General features: G+C 40.6%; 2 protein-coding genes across 2 annotated transcripts in view; one reads left to right on the plus strand and one right to left on the minus strand.

The window, feature by feature from the left end:
• The window catches only part of snd1 (staphylococcal nuclease and tudor domain containing 1), a 216723-nt gene that overhangs the window by 100521 nt on the left and 89712 nt on the right, over positions 1–26490 (plus strand). The window lies entirely within an intron of this gene.
• lrrc4.1 (leucine rich repeat containing 4.1) lies at positions 14377–18969 on the minus strand. Its single transcript, XM_051107005.1, has 2 exons — positions 18179–18969; positions 14377–18027 (listed from the first exon to the last, which is right to left on the minus strand). The coding sequence occupies exon 2, from the start codon at positions 17395–17397 to the stop codon at positions 14824–14826; it is 2574 nt and encodes an 857-aa protein (XP_050962962.1). The 5' UTR covers positions 17398–18027; positions 18179–18969; the 3' UTR covers positions 14377–14823.

A 26490-nucleotide genomic window follows, 5' to 3' on the forward strand; every position in this document is an offset into this window, starting at 1 on the left:
AGAAATGATGCACTGCCAAAAACAGTAACCAAGCATTGCATTACTTACTCATCCCTATACGCTATTTAAATATGCAGACTCTAAAGATTACTATTTGTATAATTCACTGTTACAGTCTTCATCAGCGTTCAGTAAAACTCCAGTGACTGTGTGTAGATCTGTCCTCTTTTCTCCTTTAGCGTTTCCAGGTGCCAGCAGTCAAATCCCTCTGTGTCCTTCCAAACAGAGGAAATGCCCTTCCAAGAGAACCCCACTCCATATACTGGCATACACGCACACACCCTTTGTCTTTTTTTATTAAACAGGCCATGGGTACACCGTTCATTGTGATCCGTTTTTCATTGCTTGTCTCTCTTTACCCCAGTAATGTCACCGTGACCTAAATACCATTTCCCCTTAAACTTCCTGTCTCAGGGCTCATTTCACCCAATAAGGGCTTTTTGTTTTATTTATATGGCAATTCATTCGTTTCATACAAGGTTCCCATGCTCTTGGTCAACATAGAATTTTAAAACAGCTTTTTGTGTCTAAAAAGACATGGAAGAGTGATGTAAATGAAATAATATTGTGAAAGTAATATAAAAATGTAGCATTTCTGTGGTGAATATCCACCTTTTTTTTTTCCCTTAAGAGTGGGCGTTGTAAAATTTACAGGTCTGGCTTTGGCTCTCATCCACGTCCTGTCATTTTTAGCTTTACAAAACAGCTTATTTTGCTGGTTGATATTACAAATTGTGTCTTACCATATTATTTTAATGTGTTATCGTTAGGGATGCACGCTATTATCTCATCCAAGATGTTCATGTCTCTCTTTCTTCAGCCGTTTTTGGCATAAAAGGAAAAAACAACCATTTAGACCCATACAACGTGATGTTGGCTATTGCTACAAATATACCCATGCTACTTAAGACTGGTTTTGTGTCAGTGTAGATTTTAAACCTGGAAGATGAAAATAGCGCTAAAAAATTCTAAATTAACCAGTTTTCTCCAACAATTAAAATAAACAGATATTAACATTGTCTTTTATGATGTCAACACTAACACCCGTGATAAAATCTCCGAAAAAAGTAGTCTGGGGTTTCATGAACCTTTAAGACTGTGATTAAATAAAGCAGTAATTTATGTTATAAAATCATAAGAATGTTTTGATTTAAAGGTCAGAAGATATAGCTTACATGAATTTAAAAAAAAAAAACACTTACAGATATATATAAAAATATATATATATTTATATATATATATTTATACCGATTTATTCATTGTGTAATGTTACTTTTTTTTTTAAACAAATTATGAGCTCTAAAAGATTTTCAGCTCTAAAATATTTTCATAATTAGACAATCTACAAATGTTAAATGTAAAAATAAAATAAGGTTGCCACTGCATTCTTCTTCTAAAAAAAATAAATCAAAAATTCATATATGTAGATATAGTTTATTTCTAGTTATTTTCAAAGCTTCAGTGCACTGTCATTATAAAAGAACTTGATTATTGTTTATTTAATTCTAACAAATAAGTTCTTGTTAAAATGTTTATGATTTGCATATAAGTTTCGCGCAGGAGAAACTTGGTTTTGTTTTCTTAACAAAAGGAAATGCATTGGTATCGGCCAAAATGAGTTGAAAAATAACGACATATCGGCAAAAATCCAATATCCTGCATCCTTAATTATTATAATTATGAGCATACTAGCTCAAAGTGCAAACAGTTTTCCCATTTACTGCACGTTGTTGTTGTTCTCCTTATTTCCCTATAGCGGCTATTAGACTGAAGTCTCGCCGATTGTTGATTGATTTATTGATTGATTGAAAGTCTCTTATGCTGACCAGAGCTTTTATTTGATCAAAAAAATACAGTAAACACTGTAATATTGATAAATTATTAGTTACAAATAATGATTTCAAAGTTTTAGCTGCCATTTCCCCAGTCTTTAGTGTTAAATGATCCTTCAGAAATCATTCTAATATGCTGATTTGATATCATAATGTTAAGAAAGCCATGATTTGTGATTTTCCAGCACTCTTTAATGAAAAGCTTTTAAGTATTTTGTGACATTATGAAAGGATTTACTGTCACTTTAGGTAAAATTCATGTATCTTTACTGAATAAAAGTGTTAATAAAAATACAAATAAAAAAAGTACAAGCCCACGCTTTCGAAAGGTAGTCCATGTTCTGCTCTAAAATATTACATGTAGTTATAGTTCATACTTGCAAATATGCTCAAAAATCTCAGAAATGCTATCTAGGTGGGTAGCCCACCAGGTTTTGTAACATAGCCTTTTTTTTGCCGTGACCCCTTTCAGAGCTCCAGCTTTGAGCAGCTTCCTGAAGTGAAGTGGCCTTGAGATGGAAAGAGATTCAGTTAGTCTTCATTCACACCCCTGCCCTCGACCCATGGCCTTCTAGCTGGTCATACGTGTTTGTGCGCTTGTGTTTTATAAGGCTGCTAAACTGATTCAGTGCATGTTGCGTGCCCGCTGTTCTCGGCTGCTTTATGACATGACTTTACCGAGTCGGGTCACAAACGCACACTCGCATTCATAGCAGCTTTATTGTTCTTCGTCCCTCACTCCTCTTTGACTTTTTCCAAGACGGTCTTTAGCTCGAGCCTCAGATGGAGTGACAGAACAGAGTGATAATTGTCGTAATTGCTGAGGGAATTAAACAGCACAGCCGCGTTGACGTAACGCCCCTCGCCATTTCCGTCCGCTCATCTCGCTGTCTTTCTCTTTTCCAGTGGCTCGCGCTCATGCGGCGCAAGCGTAATCTTTTAATCAATGATATCGAGCCGTGTTATTGTGGTTAGGAGTTTTATTCACCTCCTTCAGCGGTTGAGTGTGAAAACCTGTGGCGATTCCTCCTCGTTTTGAGAAGAATTGAGACATTATGCCTTTCTGAAAGGTGCCGTCGTGTGTGAAGGGGCCATTATCCGCTAAAGAGCTGTTGGGCTAATGCTTGTTTATATGTGTGTAAATGTGTTTATGTGACGAGCAGCCAAAGGTGGAAGTTTTATAGGAGCTTCTAGCGGCGAATTGAACGGTTCCCATGACAATCAGGTTGTTGGTTGCCATGGGAGCCTCATCCTGGTCTCTCCTTTGGCCCATTCACACTCGACAGCTGTCATCACACACGCGCGGGCACAGATTTCCTCAAGCCAACCTTCCTGTTTGATCAACACCATTGCATTCTCTCCTCGTTTCGCTCTGCATCTCCTCCTCCTCCTCTCCTTTGATCCCGACTCCCATCCCTTTTCCTCTCCTTCATTCCGGCAGTCTCTTAACTCCCCATGTGTGCTCGCTCATGGGTATTTCAACTTTTCTAGCTAATTAAAGTGTGTACCGAACGAGGCGAGCGTGTGTCGCGTTTCAGGTGTGTGTGTGAAGTTCTAGTCCCTGCTGTGGGGCCCCGGGGCCGTTCTATCCTCAGGAATCAGCTCTGGGAGTGTAATCCTGCAGTAGCTTACTCCAGCACAATGCCTGACCTCTTCTGGCAGACAGGACACCCCGACAGCCCAGAGGAGAGGGCCTAATCTTACCCGCAACGTCAGCGTTCCCCCACCCCACGCGGCTCCAGAAGAAGGGCAAGCAGGACAGAATCCTTCTGTAGAGCGTCAAATCTCCTAATAATGCAGAATGAAAGGATAATGAAAGGAAATTTATCATTTCATTTAGGTCAGAAATTTATTTTTGAGTCTCACGGCAAAAATACTATCCAAATTTCTAATGCCCTAGAAATTCAATTGAATCTACTGACATTTTTTACATTTATTTATTTATTTCTGTATGTTTAAGAGGTTTATATTTGAGAATATATTATATTTACATATATAGTTGGATATTCTGTTGATATTTATATTGTAGATATTGATATTTTTGTTATAGGTCTAAGTATGTGTTAAATTAATTGATGATGATAATTCAGTATAATATAATATGTTAGTTTTAATGTGTAATAGATAAAATGGTTCTGTTTATAATAGATTATACTAGATTCACAAATGTTGAATAAAGTGAAGACATTTGTTTGATGTTGAATTCTAATGTTATATATTATATTATTGGATTTTACATGTATAGTTAGATGGATATTGATATTTGTTTATATTAATATTATAGATATTAATATTTCAGTTATAGGGCTAAGTATGTGTTAAAAATTGATTATGATAATTCAGTATAATATTCTGTATATAATGCAGGATATAATTAATACTATAATAGTTCTAATATGTAATGTAATGTAATGAATATAATCGTTCTGTATGTAATAGGTTAATACTATAATCAGAAATATTTTTGAATTTAGTAAAGACAGTTATTTGCTTGATATTAAATTCATTGTTGAATTATATTATATTATATTATATTATAATTTTATACATATTGGATATTACACATAGATGGATATTGATATTTCTGTTGATATTAATATTATAGATATTGATATTTCTGTTATAGGGCTAAGTATGTGTTATAAAAATAAATTGATAATGATAATCCAATTTAATACTCTGTTAGATATATTCGACTATAATCAGAGATATTTTTGAATTCTGTGAAAAAGTTGTTTGATATTGAATTTAAAGTTGAATTTTTATATTACTTATATTATATTAATTACATTATATTACATTAGTTACGTATTGTTTAAATATATAGTTAGAGGGATATTAATATTTCTGTTGATATTAAGATTATAGATATTGATATTTCTGTTATAGATCTAAGTATCCGAATTAAAAAAATGAATTGATAATGATGATCCAATTTAATATTCTGGATAGAGTCCCTATAATAAACAAAAAGAAATATTTTTGAATTCAATGAAAACAAATAGTTATTTGTTTGTTGTTGTTTGTTTGTTTGTTTGTTTGTTTGTTTGGTATTGAATGTAATTTTGAATTTGAATTAGATTAGAATTTAGATTTTAGATTATATTGACATTTTTCACATTTCTGGGTTTCTCAGCAGCAGAATTCATTGTACTTCGAAAGCAGTGAATAGGAGAGTACCACAAATATGTAGTTTTGCACTCCCACTTGCTCAAGTAGCAAAAGAAAAACTTCACAACGACTGATAACGGCAGTCAGAAGAGAGAAAATTGTCAAATTTACCATCCCTCCCATGGACGCAGCATTAGAAACACCATCACATTAGTGTTAAGTAGTTTGTAATTTGATGCAAAGCTGATATAATGCGAAATGTAGTGTTATAAATATACTTTTTTTTTTTTTTTTACAAAAATCTAAATATAAAAAAAAACAAGGATTTACGATGCTAATGACTGTAGCATCATCACGATCTAGGTATGCACGTTGCATAAACTGAGCTGATGAATATTATGTTAGTTTACTTTAGAATTTGTTACATTAGAGTAACAAATGTTACATTAGTTTAATTAGAGTAGAGAGTATAGTTCATAATGGTTTTGAATTCAGCTGAAACATTCATAATCCAAATACAATAGTAATGTAGCATATACTGAATTGTGACACACATCCTAAGGTAGTTAGCAATACCCTTTATGTAAGAGAATAGAGTTGAAGTGGAGTGTGTTTATAGTGAAGTGTCTGGGTCAATGTGGCTTTGTTAATGTAATGTAGCCGGTAAGTTTGTCACGGGCGATTGTTCAATTACTGTTGTCCTGTATAAGTGTATATCTAAGCCCGTAATGGTCTCATAGCTCTCCCTTTAGGCAGAACAAGAGCTGAGGGAAGTCACATTAACAAGATGGCTGACCCAACATTACACATTACTTTCTGATACTTGCAGCCATAAACTTGCAGCACCACTATTGAATGATAGTGCAAAAGGCAAAGCTATCAAGGGTAATTGGCAAAAAAGAGATACCATATGGTCTAGATCATAACGGTTGTTAATCCAATCCAAATAGTTCTCTGTTCTGTTCTGCTCGCGCGTGCGTTCGGATGAGTCTGTTAGCGCTGTAGCGTGCACGATAATAATACAAGTATTAATGGCAAAAGCATCTGCCTCTTAAAGTGCTCAACAAAGAACACAGGTCTCACACAAATGCGTTCGCAAAAAAACATGCTCTCGCTTCTGAAAGTCTTCTCATCATTTGTGTTCCAGCCTGCGCCTATAAATGAGTTCTGCACAACTTAAAAAAGAAAATGGAAATAGCTGCAGCTATGCTGACATTTTTGCTCAATTACACTAATGAGAGCATTAGGAGCGTGTGCATTTGTGGCTCCGCCAGCCAGAACTCTGAAATGGAGCTTTTTCACGCCTGAGCAGGGAGGTTCAGAGAAAGCCGTCTTAACTGCAGTGTGCACACTGACAGCAAGATGCTCACTAGGTATAGCGTTTGGCCAGAAGAACGCCATTGGTTTATTTTATTTTTCTTTTTATTGCCTTTCTCGCATTCCAATGCCAGGAAGCGGCTGGAATTTGGCCGTCCTGTTCTTTCCCACCTCTTTAAAGTGATTTAGTCCGCGTCCAGTTCTTTGTGCTCGTCCCCACAGGTACATTCGCCTCTGTGGGTTTGTCTTTTCTCCACTTCTAACAGCCTGCTAATGGCTGTGTTTGTCATGATCTAGATGGCTTCGCATGGTCTTGCCAACGAAATCGGGAGGTGAGCCATGTGCCGGGGCTGCTCGATTCACCCCTGCCGCACGCCAGCGAGGTGCCCGACGTTATGCGAGCGTCTTGCGCACAAGACTTGCGCCGTCTGCCAGCGCGGTACGCGAAACCTGGCACGGGCCGCGTCTTGCGCCACGGGCCTGGGGGCTAAGCTCTTGATGTTTATGTTCGGCAGGAGAAGCGTGGGATTCGAGCTAGCGCAGGTGTGCGGCAAGCCAAGTTTGTGTTCTTACAAACCTAGCCGCCTCAAAATGGAAAATAGTTTTAGCATGACCCCTTTCTGGCGTAGTCTATGCATCAAGTGCATCTTTTCCATTTCCCAGAAGCCTCTAGGATGCTGGCTTAGATTTACGGCTGTATTAATCTACTCTATGTATCCAGCGCGCTTGGCATCAGCGCTCGCATCTAGAAACGAAGCCGCTGTGCTGTCACCTGAGCTGATTTAGCAGGTGCTAACCTCCATCAGCCAGGAAATGTCAGCCTGCCCTGGGCTACGTTTGTGCGCCGCTTCCTTCAGGGCAGTGCCTGCTGATTAGAGCGTGCGCCTCTGAAATATAACCCGCTTCAGCGACGTGGCTCGTGTCAGCGTGTCTACTACTTTGCCGCACTTTCCTTTAATTAGCGTGTCACAGGTGAATGTAAACAAGCTAGCGCTGATCTTCATCCTAAGAGGCGCCCCCTGTTGGTCACTTTTCACTCTTTTTAAATTGATGGGTACTATGAGGTTTCTCTTTGAACTTGGTAATGCTGATACAAGGATGCACCAGATATGTCTTCCATTTTCCCTGCGGGATTGCCGGAGGAAGCCCGTTCTGAGAGCTGTGGGCTAAGAGGCGAACATAAACGTCTCAAGCAGACGTTATAGTGTCTGTCGATCACCAGAAGCAAAGTTAGATCACTCTGCGGCCATCTTGGCTACACCCCAGGGAGCTTTTCTCTCTCTAGCTAATGGGTATAAAGCACAGCTGCTTTCCACTTAAGAGAGGAAAGACCAAAATCTCAAACTGTTAAGATTGTTTGAATTACATCAAATCAACATTATACGAATTTCATTCGTATCTCAAAAAAAAAAAAAAAAAAAAAACCCTGCGGAGTGGAGCTAATCTACGTTCTGCCAAAAAGAAAATTGATTTTTTTTTTAACCGAAAGGCAGGATGTCTTTCTACAACTAATATTTTTTTCTATAGCTTTTTTTTTGTTTACAGCTGCACTTTCAGCAATAATTGTACTTTTAGGGGGTACAGCTTGTCACTGGGGCATCTTTGTAACTTAAAAGGTTTATAGTAGCACATTAAGGGTACATAGTACTACTCTAAGGTGATAATGTGCGTCTTTTAGGGAGTAGATAAAGTACAAAGTAGTCATTTTAAATGCTAATTCACACTTCAACAGACGCCAGACAACGGCAAAAGACGTTGGGGTTGGTTTGTACCTATAAAGGTACTTTTTTTTCAACATTGGTTGTAGCAGGGGCAATTTCCACCAAAGAGGCAAGGTAGGCAGTGTCTTCTCAAAATATTGGATGAGAAATAAAAATTGCAGTGCAAAAACAAAACAACACAAATATTACAAAATATAACATTAAAAATGTATAAATCAATTGTTTTTTTAGAGAAAAGAAACATTGTCCAACAGTGACTCCAACAGGTAAAGTTACAGCGATAGTCTGCATCTCTCTTGCCTACCCTGAGCCCATTGAGTTTTAAAAGACACTCTAAAGTGTGCGGTGGGCTTGTTGGGGGTAATTGAGAATAAATGGGGGAAAGTCACGTGAGAGGCGGCAATATGATTGGATATGACCTCTTACGTTCGGCTGTGATAGGTTCATGTGATAAACCCCGCCTTTTGTGTCCGTGTGTTGCACGTTCGTGAATCAGTCTGAATTTACAATATAATGGCGTAAATGGGAAGACTAATTAAAAGAATTAAACAACTCACACGTTTAGATATTGTGAAACTGATGAGCAAATGTAGTATATCCATTTTGAATTGATACTGTAGATAGGCGTACAAACACATACAAGTACATAATTTATTAAAAGTCAAAAGCAGCACATTTATTGCAGCTGTTGTCTTGACTCTTGGTCCACTTATGTTGAATACTGTCTGTGTTTTTGACAAAACATTTGATTTTTGAATGACAGCAGCATGTTGGCCTAATCCGCTGGTTACATACTCCATTTTGCATTGTTCTATGTGTTTTTACGGTCCTGTCCATCAGAAATGGCATTTTTACAGAGCCTTGCTGTTAAGACTTTATTGAAGATGTGAATACTCATATGTTTCTCAAACGATCTCATTTAGAGAGTCTATTTTCATTTTTTTCCCTCTCTGTTTTTCAAAAAGCGTTTATGTGGGTCCATTAAAAACTAGAGACTGCCTGCCTGCTCATAAAACCGTCGGAGAATTGTATAACTGCTCTCACTGTATCTTAATATATTGGATTTGAATCCATCACCTTGAATACCGTGTTTACACTTAAGCAATTATGCGCAGTTCAATAGTTTTCTAAGTGGTGACAATAAATAAGAGAAAAATAAGATTAGAGCTTTTAAAGAACTACAAATCCCATGATGCACCAGTCTAGTTAATATTCCACCGTTCGCTGCATTCCCAATCACTGATCTTTAAAAAATGGAGGCGAAATGCATTTGGCACACACAGCCTGTGGGTAAAAATGTTTGGAGGAATGGTAGTTTTGCTCGTTTTTCTGTTTTTAAAGACAGACAAATCATTCGCGGCAAAATATTAACGTAATATGTAAGTGCTGCAGACAGCACTCCAAACGGCCCACATTTTTCCCTATGCCTTTTCTCGCTTTCTACCCCCTCCTTTTCTTATCCTCCTTTTTTCTTTTAGCTGGAAGCCATGTGCTTATGCCACTTTGACATAGTGAATCAGAGAGGGTTTGATAACTACTGTCTTGGGCAGCCACGTTGTTTAATTTCTCCCTTTGGAAGTCACAGGAGCTGTTTGTCAAGTGCACCAAATGGAGTCGTTTTGCTGCAGTGCTTGCGTTCGACCCAGCATCCTGCATCTGAAGCACATGCCCTCTGGGTTGCGTTTTTAACATGTCGAGGACGAAAGGAGCACAATTCTTCCTCACGCAACTGCCATTTGCATGAAGTTAAAATGGAACAGGATAGCACCAGCTAGCTCCCGAAACCCATACGACACCAGAGGCATGTGAAACGGCACCGAAGAGATATGCAAATGTGCCATGGAGAGGGGCCTATAAACCTCAGATAGATTTCTGCTTTAAACACTCACTGAGGGCTGTGCTGGTGTGTGTGTGCCGACAGTTTTACTACCTGCATTGTCTACTGAGAACCCTTGTTCTGTGTTTTTGGTCTTCAGGCACACATAATGATTTTACGGCGATCTTTATGTGAGGAGAGTATTATTTGTCCAAAGAGTTACTTGATTTGCGACTCTGTGAAGATATAGAGCGTCTTCTTTTAAGTGCTAGTGTGCTTTAGTACGCCAGCTCAGAGGTTAACAAATGGTGAGACGGAATCTGTGCACCGGCCATTAACCGTAGACTGTGGCATCTGAATTAATGACGGGTGACTTGGTACCCCAGCACTGCGCTTTCCTGTGTTTACTTCATGGGTAATTGGACCCTCTTCTTCCCCTTTATGGGCGAGGGTACGAACAGAACAAAACCTAACAAAACGGTGATTAACTGTGCTGTCTTTCATTTAGGGGCCTTCGGTGGCCTTCATAAAGCCACTTCTTTTATTTTCGGCCAGAGCTGAGGCCCAGACAGAAGTGTAGCCAGTTAACATCTGTTCAGGAGCTCTCCTGGGACCGCCAACGAGAAGGTCAGACAATGACAAACGCTCTGTTAGCTTTCGTAAAGGGCTGTTTTGGCAAATAATACAGGAATGTACAAATATTTCCATATAAACCACACCAAACCAAGCAGCAAGCATGTACAAGGCAGATTGTTAATACACATAAATTGTCAGAAATGACCAGTTGTGTTCCGGTAGCTCAATTAAGTTGACGTTAGCAATATCAAGGTCATTCATGGGCTTATAAATTTTATTTGAAGTAGAGCTTATGTTTTCCCTTAACCAAAAATCTTTATATAATATATATTATCGGTTTCTAATGCTGTCTGTAGATTTTGGAGTTCAATACTTTTGGCACCAGACATGGGTTGGGAATTAAGAACTTATTTATATCGTTAGAAAAATTGTTTTGAAACGATTCATTTTAGTGAATCAAAACACTTGTATGATCAGAATAGCCAAGACAAAGTGAACGGCTCTAATGAGTTGGTTCTTACAGTGAATCAAACACTCAAAGCATACAATTTACCTAAATGCTGTGCTTAAGACATGCAACATTTACTCATGAATAAATGGATAAAAATGGTGCAACATTTTGTTTTTGTTTTAGTATTTAATATATAGTATACAATGTGTAGTTATTGAATTAAATAGTTGTTGGGTTGAATTGCAGTCTCTAAATAGGTATTTCCAATAGTGTTTAAAGGGGACATATCATGAAAATCTGACCTTTCCCATATTTAAGTGCTATATTCGGGTCCCTGGTGCATCTACCAACCCAGAATCATGAAAAAGGGCAACACAGTAATTCAGATTTCACTCCCCTAGTGATGTAAGCAGGGGATCTTATTATAATTTGTGTGTATTTGACAGTTAAAGCGTAATAAGAAATGAAAGAGAACTTAGTTTAGTACTCACATGCCGTCTATCAGACATTTAAACTGATATGACTTGAAAAAACGTGATTTGAGCACGATAGATATGATAAACAAAACCCAAACATATTCTAGAAAATGGAGTGGGGAAAAGTTGCTCATTTCCATTTAAAGAGACATGCATGAAAACAGTTTCTGCGTCCACTCAAAATAGGCATTTTCAAAATGATGTAATGATCTGGGGGGTATTTTGAGCCGAAACTTCAGACACATTCTGGGGACACCTGAGACTTATACTGCATTACATATTGTAAAAAGAGGCATAATAGTTGCCCTTTAAATTGTTAGAAATTGTATCTCATCCTTTGATAATACAGTAGAATATTTCTTTCCTAGATGTGTCTTTAAAATGAAAAAAGCACTGAAAATGAATGGATTACAGTTCCCATCTTTAGCCAAATAGAGCTTGGTTATAGATAGAAAATGGCCTGATATCAGCCATTTGATCAGCCTTGGTGATATAGCAGTCTATCACTTTTAATTACCCTAATAAATAAAACACATCTTTAATGTGTGGGGGACAGAAATAAACTGTTAATAATCCATTTAACCACCAGAAATGAACCCAAACTGTGGGCGTTCTCAGCATTAACAGCACCATAATGGAGTCATACCCTCTCAGCAAGGTATAAGCCAGGTTTCTGACCCCATCTGATCCCTCATTTCAGGGTGGTCCATCACTGGCCTGCGTTCCTACATTCCATCTGTACTTCATTAATGCCTCTCCTCAATTTTTACACCGGTACAGCCCAGTCATCATAGCCGTAACCTTCCTCTCCTCAGCTCTAGTTGGCAGTCTTGCCACATGCTTTCACTCTAAGATCACTCTTGTTCATACTGCTGCATGTTTGCTCTTTCTACTCCTTTGTTGTCTAAATCTCATTATTTGATGCACACGTTTCTTTTGTCTTCATGATTGATGTGTTAAAAACGTTTTTACCCCCTACTTTTCTTCAATGTCATTTCTTAGCAGCATCCTTTCTATTATTTCTTGCGTTTCAGCAAATATGCTATTGTAAATGTCCGCCTCATGAGCCACACTGCAGCCTGGTTCGGTGAATGCGGGTCGCTTTCTCTCGCCAGTGGGCTGAAGAGCATGAAAGGTCCTCAAACCCTTCGGCAGAATGTGCCCTCTTCCTTTATTCCCTTTCTCTGCTCTTATATGCTGCTTGCTCAAGGATCCACTCTAGTCCTATACAATGCTCCATTAAAGCCAGACTGGCAATTATAGCTCTGACGTTCGGCTGCATAAACGGCAGCTCACTGGCTGTAATTGCAGTTTTTAAAGTTATTGCGGCAACAAAGCCTTTGTTTGTGAAGACACCAGAACAGGGGGTATAAGCTGTAAAAATGAATGCATCTGTAGTCTGTCTTTCTTCTTTTTTTGGGTAATGGGTATCCATGATAAGTGTGCAGAAACAATGTAAGCTTACTCCTCGACCATCAGTGTTTGGTCAAACAGTGAGAGGTGGAAAGCAAGACTATTTGAGGAAAACCCATAAATCATTAAATCCATCTGGTGCCCCTAGTGGCGCTGAAATTGCACCCTTCACTGTTAGGATCTGTTTAAATGACTGACATCAGTTTAAATTAAAATGGCTTATAGTTCTATTTTGCAGATCTGTAGTTAGCCACAATTGCCCCAAACTACCACTGAACAGAGTTTCGTGCTGCAAACGTTCCCTACACCACTTTGACAGACAGCCAAAATTACTGATAAAGACATTGTATACAGAAATACTGCTCCCATTGACTTTCTTTTTTTAAAGCGCAGATCCAAACAGTGTGAGACTGGTCCTAACTGGGGCGCTGCACTGCCTAAAGCCAGATTCGTTTTTGTTTTGTGTGTGCGTGCTTGCATGTTTGTCTAGGCGTACAGTGGGTACTGGGTCTCACCGTGGCCAGATGTCCCAACTTTATGTGAAGGGTGTGTGTCTGTGTGAGCTGGATCAATTATCATGTAATCAGCTTTAATCTCCTAGACAGCCTGCATGCACTCAGCCAATATGCCTTGCAATGCAAACATGTATTATATTTTATTATCCTCTAATATGTCATCAATTTATGACCTAATTTTTTTCCATCATTCATTTTCTTATTCTTGCATTTCAATTAGCCAAGGTAGAAAGCACTTGCTGACACTCAAACAAGCCTTGCTGAGCGAGCGAGAGAAACACGATAATGTACACGTCGGCGTCATGACGCACCTCTTATGAGCATACAGAATCTGCTTGATTTATGACAGCTCGCTGCCCGTCCGTGTGATGTCAATGTCTAATGCGTTGCTTTGCAATGTGCATAGGCGCTTTTTTTTGTGTGTGTGTGCGTGTCATGTTTTATCTACATACATCGCTCAGTTTTAGTCCAAACTAAATGGATGCTTCACTCTGAATGTTTTTCAAATTGCTTAACAACCACTTCTTTTTGACCAGACCATTCTAAAGTGCTAAAAGCAAAGGCAGGCCAGTTTTTTATTTTTATTTTTTTGTGTCCAGACCTCTCAGTCTTTTTAATGTATTTTGAAACCTTCTGCAGGCAGAAATTGTCCAAACAACAACGTGCAACAGCCTCACGATCACGTTTACCTGACACTAATAGCAGAACTTTGGCAATAAGGCAGTGAAATGTGGCATTTTTTTTAACCAGCTGCCTCGTGATGTACAATAGCAGTTCACCAATAAATTATATAAGCTCAGTTAAGCCACTGCAGCACTGAAAAACATACAAAGTCGAAAGAAAAAGGGAGAAAACAGCCTCTGCCCAGCCTTTTAGACTTAAGCGGCACCCAGCACTCTGAGGGTTAAAGCAGAACTGCAGTGAGCCCTACTGCAGTGTCTAAAGCATTTGGCTGATCACAACAGTACATCAAGAGAGAAAAAAAAAATCTAAATGGTTCTTCTTTTTTTTTTCTTTTCTTCCAAAAATCCTTTTATTGCATTTGTAACATTTGGCACAGTACAAATTCATGGTGCTTTTACAAGATAAACCTGCAAAGATCAACACTGACCTTTTTCTGTTCTGTTTTTTAAAAGAAAGACTTCTCGGTATAAATGTGTATTTTTTTTTTTTTTTCTTTTTTTGTATTTTTTTTCACTGCATTCTCTGTAGCATTGTTTAGAAATCACACAGAATGCCCTTTTAAACAAGACTACCCTCATATCTTAAATTCAGTACAGCATCTTAAAACAACTCATCTTTTAAATAGGAGTTATAAGTTAAAAAATAGTTTTCAATTTATTTTTTTAATATAATCTGCTTCTCTATTACCAGCCCATGGTAGTTTCAGTTTTTCCATATATATTTATTTATAAGCATGTACAACAAGAATCAGTCTTTAAGAATTGCACTCTGTACAAAAAAAAAGTAGTTCCTGTCTCTTTTTTTTCCTCCTCTTTTGTGCATTCTATTGCATGTTTTTATGCTCGGGTGAGGGTGGGCTAATAGGGGGGACGAGAGGGTCATTTTGAGGTTCTGATTTGTTGTGGGCCAGACTATATCTGAGTCTCTTGTACTTTCTCCTTGGTGTGAGTTTTTATAACAAGGGCCTCAGGAGTAGCTGTGATAGCACTGGGCAAGGTTCGAGGCAAAGAATTTCCAATGCTGTTGCTTTCTGTCCATTTGGCACCATGGCCTGGTGGCTTGTAAGTGTTGTATTTGGGCTTCAGGGTGCTGTAGTTGATCTTATGCGGGCTGTAGTCCACCTTGTGAGGACTGTAATCCATTTTGGACTTGTGAGGGCTGAAGTCACTGACATATTCTGCTTTGAGGGGGCTGTACTCTGCCTTGAAAGCACTGTAGTCAGGTTTGAAAAGGCTGCTGTCTGTCTTGAAGGGGCTGTAATCGGATTTGGTCTTGGGCATACTGTAGTCCGTTTTGGATTTTGGAACACCGTACTCTGGTTTGAATGGGCTGAAGTCTGGTTTAGGAGTGTGAGATTTGTAGTCAGGTTTGTGAGTGCTGTATCCATGTTTGTAGGGGCTCTGCTCGTTTTTTTTGTGCATGTGGTAATCTGGCAATGACTTGTGAGAATAGTCCGTCAGTTTGTGAGAGCTGTATTCCAGGGTAGGTTGGTACATATAGTCTGTTTTAGTTTTGTAGGCATTGTAGTCCTTAGGTTTGTGGAGGCCGAAATCGTCCTTGGGTTTATGGGTACTGTATTCTAGTTTTGGTTTGTAGCTGTAGTCAGATTTGTGGGAGTAGTCCAGTTTGTAAATACTGTTATGATCTCTTATCTCTGGTAGAGTCAGTGCCCCCTCCCCTGCTATATTGGCAGCAGATGCCGGTGGTGGCAATTCCTCCTCTACCGGAATAATCTCCACAGTTCTGGATGCAGCCACCGTGCTCCTCTGCTGATGTCGCTTTCGTAGTTTATAAAATACAATTAGCATGATTGCTGCTAGCAAGGTTACTGCCACGAAACAACCGATAATGATCTTTGTTGTCTTCATCACCTCATCCAGACTGGTACTGGCTGGGTTGGGCGGCTTTCCTGTCGTCACTTTTGAGCCAGTTACAACAGATGTGCGACTTGGTGGAGTGTCAGTGCTCTGGAGCAGGACTGTCGGCGTAGAGATGAAAACTGGCTGAAAGACGGATGGCGAGGCCGTTGTAGTGGTGCTGGCACCTGCTGTAGTCGTGGTGGTTTTGGGTTTGGGCATTTCAGATCTGGGGTTCAGCACCTCCACCGTGACTGTGGTGAAGTAGCTGAGGTTGGACGTGTTGAGCTCAGCCGCGCTTACGTTCAGATAGGCTGAAGCGTTGGAATTTCCGGCCGCGTTGGACACCATGCAGGTATACATGCCCGTGTCACCTGCTAGCACGTTTGAAAAGTTCAAAGTCCCATCGTTCAGCACGGTTATCCGTGGGTGGCTTGATGCGTGAGTTAGAACTGTCCCGTTTGGTAGGAGCCATCGCACAGCAGACATGGCCGCCGTTCGACATCGCAGTTCTGCCACGCGTTCAGCGGAAATGTTCAGGTCTCTCGGGGCATCCGCGATAAAAGGGGCGGAGCACTGCATTGCCCCCGTGTCACCCCGGTCCAGCTCAACCAACTGGCGGCCTCTCATGTGCGCAGGGGAGTGACAACGCCCACAGCATGTCGAGTTGGTGGGTATGTACTCACGCAGCCAGCGTGCTAGCCAGAGTGAGTCGCAGCCGCAGTTCCAGGGGTTGTGGTGGAGGTGGAGTTCCACCAGGTACTTCAGTGGTGTAAAGAGGTCATGGGGCAGTGAGCTTAGGTTGTTGTGGGCCAAATTCAGCTCCACCAAAGAGGCAAGGTCATCAAATGCGTTTCGCTCAATTAGTCCTATTTGAGAGTTCATGATCCATAGTTTTTTGAGTGAAGATAATCCTCTGAATGAACCTGGTTTAATCTCAGGAAAGAGGTTCTCTGAGATTTCCAGCTCTTCCAGCCCAACCAGAGGTGTCAGGTTGGGCATTTCCCCTCGAATGTTGCACATCCCCAGGTTGAGGTACTTGAGGTTGACTAGACCTTCAAAGGCCCCATCTGAGATGTACTCCAGTTTCCTCAGTTCACCCAGATCCAATCTCATTAGGGATGGCACTCGGTTAAATGCGTATGACGGGATGCTTTCAATGGGGTTGTTTCTCAGCCACAGCTCTCGCAGCTTGGACAGATACTCAAATGCCCCACTTGGCACCACTGTCAACCTGTTATCAAATAGCTCCAGTGTATTGAGATTGGTCAGCCCGCTGAAGGCACCCACTTCAATCTGTCTAATGGCATTGCGGCCCAGCTGCAATACCTCCAGGTGATGGAGGTTGCGGAAAGAGTCGGCCTGCACAGCCTCGATGCCGTTCTCCATCAGGTTTAGGTGCCGGGTGTTGCTGGGTATACCTGGTGGCACACGAGTGAGCCCACGCCTGGTGCACACCACCTTGCTGAGCTGGTTGTTGCAGGAGCAATCAGTCGGGCAGCCCTGGGGCCCTGCCGCGGCCGCCACCTCCACGCACGCTTGAACCATGAGGAACAGGACACAGAGCAGGGCGGCTTTCCTGGCTCGACGCACAGCTACCCGCCCCAGGAGACTCATGATGTGGCACATTCATAATTCAGCATCGTCTGGGGGGGGGTTGTGGGGTGATGATGGTGGTTGGGGAGAGGGGGGTAGTAAGCGGGGGGAAGGGGAGGGTTCACCTCAGACTAATGAAGCCCTACCCTGGGTTAAACAACACTCTAGATTGTTTTTCCATTTACTGAACTGGAGGCTAAACGTTCAGTGACAAGTACTTGAGTAAAAAGGGAGAAGTGAAAAGCCAAGGAATAATGAATCAAATAAAATGGGGGAATATATTTTATGTATAAAAAAGGGTTGGAAAGGCTCAACACCTACCTCAAAGGTTTTACACGTCCAATTTTTGCAATCACAAAATAGATTTTTTTTTTTTCCCTCAAATTCCTATATTCCCAGGATAAGCAACGGCTTCTCTTTTTTTCATTTGTCAGAAAACAAGAGATGAATGCCAAAATGGCCCCTAATAAATCCACAGAGGAGCATCCGAGGAGACGTGTAGCAGCTCTGCAGGGCCTCAGAGCTTTAGGCAAAAGTACCAATCCAGTTTGGCTCCTATAGAAGCGCTCGCTCTCACACTATCCACAGATGCTTGTCCTTGGATACCTCCGCTTGATGCTGCTACTAAATGCCCGTGTCTCCATAGAGGACCGCTCACACATGCTAAACCAGAGTAGGGGGAGGAAAAAAAGGGAGGGGTAGTTAGAGGGGGGAAAGAGAGAGGAATAAGAATGAGAAATCCAGTCTTTTCAAATGTTCTTCAATGCTTTTGTTTAAAGAATAATAAAAGTGCCCCTCCAGTGTTTCCACTCACTTTACTTTGTCCGTCTCCCTCCCTCTCGGTGCGTTTTGTCCACTCGATTTGTCAGCACCTTGTCCAGCTGAAAAGACTGTGACACTGCGGTCATTAGCGCATTTCTTTCCTTAAGTAGCTCCGCGCTCCATCTCCGTACGCTCACGCTTGCATGCAGCGAAGGCTGCAGGGTTCTTTCTACACGCTTCCCGGTAATCCTTCAATTTTTCTGCGAAAAGTTGATGACGAGAGTCCAGGGAAGGTGTAAAGGGGGGGTACCGGTGCAAAGGCAGCTCCGTAAGAAGGCTCGTTCACTGGAGAGAGATCGCTCTCTCTCTGCCTCGTTCTCCTTCGCTCTCTCCTGCTTTCGAGCGCGCTCTCTCACTCCCTGGAATGAGAGAAAAAAGAGAGAGCGTTTCTCCCCCCTCTCTGTGACGTTGTGTCGATCAGAGAAGTATCCGTATAGCGCTGCAGTGCCGTGAGCTCAGTGCAGAGTTGGAGCTCTCAGCTTTGTCAGCGGCACAGCTGTCCGGCTCGAGCTGGTGGAGGAGCGCTGAGGCTAGGGAAAAGTGGCTCCCCATGGCAACATCTTCCCTCGCTCCCTCCTTTTTGTCCTTTTCGTTTTTAACCTCTCTGGCCCCGGGTTAGTCTGCCTTCCCGCCGCTGTGCACCGATGTTTTTTTGCTGTGTTCTGTGGTGCAGTAGCAGGCACCCGGGACGCAGGCTTACATGCCTGCTCTTCTTTTTGTCCTTCAATGAAAACGTGAATGTACTGCTGACGCATCACACTCCAAGCAGTGCATTGGTTTGATGCATTGGTTTTAGTACGTTAGCTCATCCGTGTCCGCCTCCTCTCTCTCTCTCTCTCTCTCTCTCTCTCTCTCTCTCTCTCTCTCTCTCTCTCTCTCTCTCTCTCTCTCGCTCATGCTCTTTCTTGCTCTCTCTTCTCTCTCTCTCTCTCTCTCTCTCTCTCTCTCTCTCTCTCTCTCACTCACCCTCCTCTCACCAAGGTTCTGGTATTTTGTAGATCTGTTTAGAGTTGTCTGCAGTCTGCGATTGAACCGCTGTGAGTTGGACCCGGTTGCTTCTGTTTCTCAGATAAACACCGTCCATTTGATGAATGATTTTACTCCATCCTCACATTCCCAGCTGGGACCCCCCTCGTCTCGAGTTGATGTGATGAGGTGGAGTGATTTGTGTGGTCTGACCCTACTCTTGGTCAGTGAGACTTCTTTGTTGACTGAACCTTGTGTGAGCGAGTTTCGATACTGTTTGACCAGTGTGCTTAGTCCACGGGGAATCATGGGAGGGGTACTGGACAGCTCAGCGTGTGTGCTGCCAAAGGCTATTGCTCTCTTCAGATGGATTAAGCCTCCTCTGGATGCGGTAGAGGGAGTCTCTGTACTGTGCAAAGCTGGGCCTGTGGTGTGAGGACACTTTCTCACTCTCTCTCTCTCTTTCTCTCTCTCTTTTATCCTCCCTTCCAAGATTAAAATATCTCCCCTGTCATGCAGTGGGAACTAAGATGGTCCCTGCTCGAAGAGAATAGGGCTCACCATTTTAAACCATTTCCGCTACAAAGAGAGTGCTTTTTTTAAAGCATGACTCTCTCTGAAACCTTGGGCATGTTGGCTTCCGCCCAGTGTTAGCCAGCAGGTGAAGGGTACTTTAAAGAGGTGCTTGCAGAAAGGTTGCATCTCACACTTGTAACAGCAGATGTCATAGAATTGAACAGCAGTGCTAAACAGCACGGCACCTTGGGCAACCGATGGCTGGCATTTTGACACGCCACTGTGTATGTGTGACAGTGAGAGGGTGATTGTGAATGTCTTTGTGAATGACACCCATAGCTTGTGGTAACGCCTGGATACGAAGTAGGACACGTTGAGGGATTTGTGACCCGCTTGCATGAAGCGTCAAGTGTCTGGGGACATTATTTAAATGCATATATACATGTGACCGAAAGGCTAACCTTCTAGTGAATTATGACCTATGTGTGCTAAAGTGTGTAATGTATATTTTTTGGTGTCCGTGAGACTGCGGGTGGCCATTGGCAGGCCTCCACCATCATTTGGGCCATTCCGCTCTCTCACTGTGACGCTGACCCAGAACACCATGCGTGTAGTGGGGACACCCAACCCCCACCCCTTCAAACCCCAGGCCTTCTGGAATGATCTTATGCTGGCGGAGAGGGCCCAGCTTGCCAGCTCAACCCGCCTCAGGCTGAAGGACGCAGGGAGAGGTCTGCTCTGTATCGGCACCAGCGACCCACTTTGGCGGGTTGGGTCTTGTCAGTAAGTGGGCAAGCGAGGGCAGGATGGCCGCCTCAGGGTTTGCCAGTCTATCTGGGATATAGGGTCTGCTGCATGTAGGTCAGCCTGCTTCTCTTGTCCAATTCACTGGAGAGGACCAATACCAGAGATCCAGCGATAATCCCAGCGATATTTGCGCTTACTGTACTGTAAGAGCAGTGCATGTAGTCTTTCATAGCATATGCATAGGTGGCAAACTTTTTACATATAATTTATTGAAAATGTGGCATTCCGCTACATTTAACCCACGATTTAAAAATAAATAAAGCTGCACAGAAAAGTATGACCTGATTTCATTGGTTGATTTCCATAAATCAGACAGTTCCCTAGAGACACTTTTCAGTGTAACATATATATGCAGTTTACGCGCGTTATATTATCTGAAACACGTGCTCTATCCACCCTTGTTAACCAAACTTTAGATTTTTTCATTATTTCTCTCAAGCTCTGAATCAATCAGCCTAGGACAGGTGGAAACGCTGTCGTTTTGGCTAACACTTGTGACCTTGAGTGGGGAGGGGTGACCAGACACTTACTTTCAATTCCATTTCAATTTCCAGGAATTAATTCTAAAAGAGATTACGGCCGCCACAGTAACCTGAGCTCTTTGTCTGCTATCGTTGTATTTTCCAACTGTGAACAGCTGTTAGAAAACATATGCAACAAGATTTAGAGATTTATGTATTATTTCTCTGTGTTATCATCTCGTCTTTGTGTTTCATCCTCTCCCATCACTTCATATCTATTCTAGTTTTCTTTTCCTTTCTCTACGGCCTCTATTTCCTTCCCACAATCCCCCCCACTCTATTTTAACTGTCTGTAATATAATATTTGAGGGCCAGTGGATGGTTAATGATATTTGTCTTGGTTGTTTTTTCCTGTGATGGATTGGCTGAGCTCAAGACAATCCACTCCGAAGGGATGGAGAGAGTGTCATCCCTTTCTGCCTCCTGCTCCAGCACTCTTGTAATGGCCATTGTTTGCAAACTAATGACCTTCATTAAACCTCTCTATGTCTATTAGAATGTTCCAGCCCAGATTAAAAGCTTATGCAGTTATTTTAAAGGGACAGTTCACACAAAAAGGAAAAGTCTAGTCATTTACTCTGTATTGTTGTTCCAAACCTATGTGACTTTATTCACAAAGGATAAACTTGAAGACTGTGCTGATTGAAATTACAAGGTTGAATGAAGCAGTCAAACTTTAAAAAAAGGAGACAATAGCACTACAAAAAATGGTCCATGTGACTTGTACGCTATAAATCTACTGAAAAACCTGCAACAGCGTGTTGTGTGAGAAACATCTAGCTCTCCTTTTGCACATTAATGAGTGAGGTAGAAATCTGATTTGTGAATGATCATCGTTTTAAGTGTTTTTGGTCACACAACCATTTGAATGTGTTGTTCATGAATCTTTGATCCGGTTCTCGAGTTCCGCTTAACAGCAGTAGGCAGCCATTGGCCACACAACCAGCTTTAATGAATATTCATCACTTTTCCCTAGCAATTTTCTTGGGAAATTTCATCTGTCACTAATAACAACGTTGTTCCACCACGCACTGTGAGCGATCACTTTCATTGTTTGAGTTTCAGAATAGCGTCTTGTTTAGCTCCATACTTATCTTAACTGACAGCTGACGCGCTTCTGTGGGTATGTGGAAGGTGCCACATGTCAAAATGACTGACTCACTTTTTTTAATGAGATATACAGAGCTGAGTTCAATTTTTTGTTCTCTGGTGGTTCTTGAGGCCTGATATAGAGTCTTCATTAGCAGAGGAGGATGAGAACCCTGAGTCCTTATTTAACTGGATATTAAATGGCCTTTTTTAACGTACACACTGAAATGGAGCAGTCACTGAAGGGTAAAACAATGTCATTATTGAGTGCCAAACTGTGTTTTCCAGAAAAAAACAATATGTGGTGTAGAAAAAGAACATTTAGCGACTCTTGAGCAGTAGACTGAATGATTGATGGATGGGGATGAATAAAATACGTTTTAAAGACTGGACTGGAAATTAAGCAGGAATACAACAAATTGAATTTCTGAAAGCGAAATTGGACCCACCTCATTAGGTCCAATTATACCCAAATTTTCACTGAATATCATATTAGCTACTTCTCAGTGCAACAAATGAATATTATCTTAACTTTTTTGTTGCGCGCTGAAGTCGCTGTCACACAAGCATACTTAAAATTTTCTCTACACCCTTCCATCATTTAAGTGGGTTTGCAGTAGCAAACCGTAGTGTGTGGGCATACTGAGGAAGCTATGCTTTTCATTTTTAACGTCTTAACCCACTTAGAGTGAACATATGTTATAGGACCATAAAAATGTGTCATTAAAGTAATTCTGTTGATTTGCATCGTGCAGTAGTTTGGCTGTACAAACAGTATGACAAAGTTCACGACTGAGTCTTTTCAGGAGTATGTTAAAAGCCATTTAAATATTCTCGAACAGGGATTAGCAGCCTTATGATTGGCCCTGGCTTGCTTAGCATTCTAGAACACTCAGTGCTCATTTCCATTGAGCTGTCATGCCACCCAGCATCCGTAAAAGCCTCTTTCTGAGTCTGTGTGGGACTAAATGGCTGTTTTACTGAAGGGCTTTAGACCTCTGACTAAACAGCTAGAGGATGGAGCAAGGGCTTCTTTCTGCCCCTGCAATCTCGCAATCAAGCATTTCCATCCATCTCCTCTCAATTTGAATCCCATCGTGCAAATAAATCCCACCCAGTCAGACTTCAGCTCTAGAAACACCCAACTGTGATTGGTGTTTTTGCAGCAAAATTACTTGAATTTAAAGATTTTTTTTTTTTCCCCCTCCTGGCCGACCAGATAAGATTTAATGTATTATTGTATTATGATATTTTATATTGTGTAATGTTTAGTATCTAGACAGAAGGGCTGAGTCAAAATATTGATTTCTTGATTTTAATCAATCTTTTTTTTTTTTATGAAATATTGATTCTTAAATCCCAAGAATCAATTAGTCTAGACAGTTTTCTAATGAACGGAACATTGTAGCGCACCTCCCATCCAGTAAATCACAATATGCTTTGTGCTTTGTTACTTTTGATATGAAAAGTTTCAGATTTCAAATTCAATCTTTCAAATGCAAATACGTCAGAATAACACCTGTAAACAATGTCACATAACGTCACATTTACCTCAGAATAAAACGCATACGGTCACCATAGAACTCTAGAGAGGAGCATTTTGTTAAATATTTGCATCATGTAACATATAGCATGTCATTTTTACTGTTCTTCAGTTTATATGTTTAAATAAATCTGAAAGTGTTTATGACAGCCACCATTTAAACGTTTATATTTCAAAAATCTAAACGGAGTATAAATATAACTTTGTAATTGTAACTTTATTATTCTAAAAACATCAATAATTGTAATATAAGCATGTATATTAAAAGAGAAGTCCACTTCCAGAACAGCAGTTTACAGATAATCACCTTTGTCATCTAAGATGTTCATGTCTTTCTTTCTTTAGTCATAAAGAAATTGTGTTTTTTGAGGAAAACATTTCAGGATTTTTTTCTATATAATGGACTGATATGGTGCCCCGAGTTTGAACTTCCAAAATGTGGCTTCAAACAATCCCAAATGCGGGTGTAAGTGATCCCAGCCGAGGAAGAAGGGTCTTATCTAGTGAAACGATTGGTTATTTTCATTAAAAAAAATACTATTTAAATACTTTTTAATCTTAAAGCTCGTCTTGTCTTGCTCTTCCTGAACTCTGTGTATTCTGGCTCAAGACAGTTAGTGTATGTCGAAAAACTCCAATCGTATTTTCTCCCTCAACTTAAAAAATCATTTCAAAATCAAACTACATCGCTGCAGAAGTACCGACCCAGTCTTTGCAAAGTGAACATGCAAAGAAGATCAAACACCCTTAACAAAAAGGTAAAATGGCGATATAGGACAATTTTGAAGTTGAGGCAGCACATAAAACAACAGCATTTTTGTATATTTTGTATTTCTATATCAAATCAAATTGCAAGCTTGTGAATCTAAATCAAATCATGAAATTTGTGTCAAAACCCAGCCCTAATATGTAGTGCAATAGATTATACTTCACCAATACTGATAATACATGTAACTTCATGATTTTTAAAACCATTCTAACAGCCTCATCTATGAAAGCCAGCTAGATAGCGTTACCTTGGTGACAAGTTTAGATGAGCAGAATTCACAACAACAGTGTTCAGTACAGAAACATTCAGTCAGGAAACCAAATGTTAAGTTTGCAAGGAAAAACAGAATTGAGTCACGGTACATGCTTGGCTTGATTTTGCTCATTTATTAGTTGCAGAAGTTTATTGCTTTTTGCATTTAATTGCCTTTGAGTCACCGACATCTGTGCTTAGTCAATAGCATTATCACGTCCAAATTTCACCTTTTATGCCAAATGTCAAATATTCTCCTCATCTTATCATGCACAATACCTACAGAATGTTATTACATTTCACTTTCGTTCCTCATCTTCCAAAAAAGGCTCAAACGAGGTCACCAAAAGGCCATCTCGGCACCATCGCCAGTCAGATATCGCTGCTGCTAGAAGCTCCGAGGCTTTGAGGAACGAGATTTTGGTGTAATATTTCACAGGGGCTTTATATTGAGGTACATAATGTAGCCTAATATATTCCAATGGCACCATTAAGCTGTAGAGTTACAGGAAGATTGAGGTCTGTTAGATTTAAACGAACAATATGCCCACAGCCCTTTCTAGACGTGACGGAGAGAGAGAAAGGTGCACAGGCCTACAGGCAGAGGTAATAAGAATCTGGTAATCTAATGCATAGAAAATTATATCCGCTCAGAAAAGGCAAATCAAGGTGAGTTTTACAGTGTTGGAAACTATAGATACTCATATGGAAATCTCACTTTGCCATGCTAGCTTTGTGCTTATATCCCGCAGACAAAGTTTCCTTCACACTTAGTGGCATCCCTCATATTAGCTTTTGAATTTCTGATGTATAGACGTCTGGCTGGCTAGAATGTGAAGTAATTATGTTTTTACCTAGAGTGTCCATTTTTCTGTCAGTCAAGGTAAGTGTGTCTAATCTTGTGTGTGCCGGTATAGAAATATGCTAATGTTTTGGTTTAGCTGATGCCTATCCAATGCACTTTCGAACACGTCAACGTCTTTAAGGTGGGGGGGACGGTGGGTTGTGAAAAAAGCTAAAGGGGTCCTAGGGAATATGATGGAAAGCTCTAGAATAAATCCCCTTAAACTGTGGGTTGTGACCTTTCTTAAATGTGTTTTGTGTTGTGGTGCAGTATGGGATTTCCCTGAGGTGACTGCCTGCTGTATGCAGGGAACACATTCAAAGCCCAGCTCAATAAAACAGCGGCCACTCCTCGCTCTGGCTAGAGTTGAGCCGTGTTCTCAAAACCTACCAACAATGAGGACGCAGAGAGTGAGCGATTGATGACATGGTGTTGAGGAAAAAAAAAATCAAGGGTTTATAATACAACTGATGCCTCTTGTTTTTCATTTGAAGCTTTGCTAATGCAAGCAGATTTGTTGAAGACCTTTTTCTTATATACATGCCTGTATGCTTTTTTTTTTTTTTGGCTAACCAGGCATACAGATTTAAAAATTCATGCGTGGGCTGATCTTTGCTAACCAGTGGGAAAGAAATGAATAATTTTTCAAAATTAATAACGTGGAGGAAAAGATCTTATCGGGAGTTGCCTGTGACTACAGATGGAGTTCTAATTTTACAAATATGTCAGGGGAAAGGCCAAGCGTGCTCATATAGTGCCGTTCCCAAATTATTCCTTGTGTGTGTGTGTAATGCGTATATTTTTAATATTTCTTAACAGTTTAGGCATATTAAATGTAATTTAATATGAATGTCTACGTTTACTTTATCTGCAGAAATTTCTTTTTTTAAAAATCATTTAATCAGACATCAGGAGTATTATTGCTCTGAGTGGTATTTGGCTTTACTCATAGGAAAAAGATGCCATTAAAGGATTAGCTCACTCCAGAATGAACATT

This window comes from Labeo rohita, chromosome 4 (genome assembly GCF_022985175.1).
Source record: "Labeo rohita strain BAU-BD-2019 chromosome 4, IGBB_LRoh.1.0, whole genome shotgun sequence".
In the NCBI taxonomy this organism is placed as follows: Eukaryota; Metazoa; Chordata; class Actinopteri; order Cypriniformes; family Cyprinidae; genus Labeo; species Labeo rohita.

Excerpts from the sequence above, each read along its gene's own strand:
- lrrc4.1 (XM_051107005.1), bottom strand. The coding sequence starts at position 17,397 with ATGTGCCACATCATGAGTCTCCTGGGGCGGGTAGCTGTGCGTCGAGCC.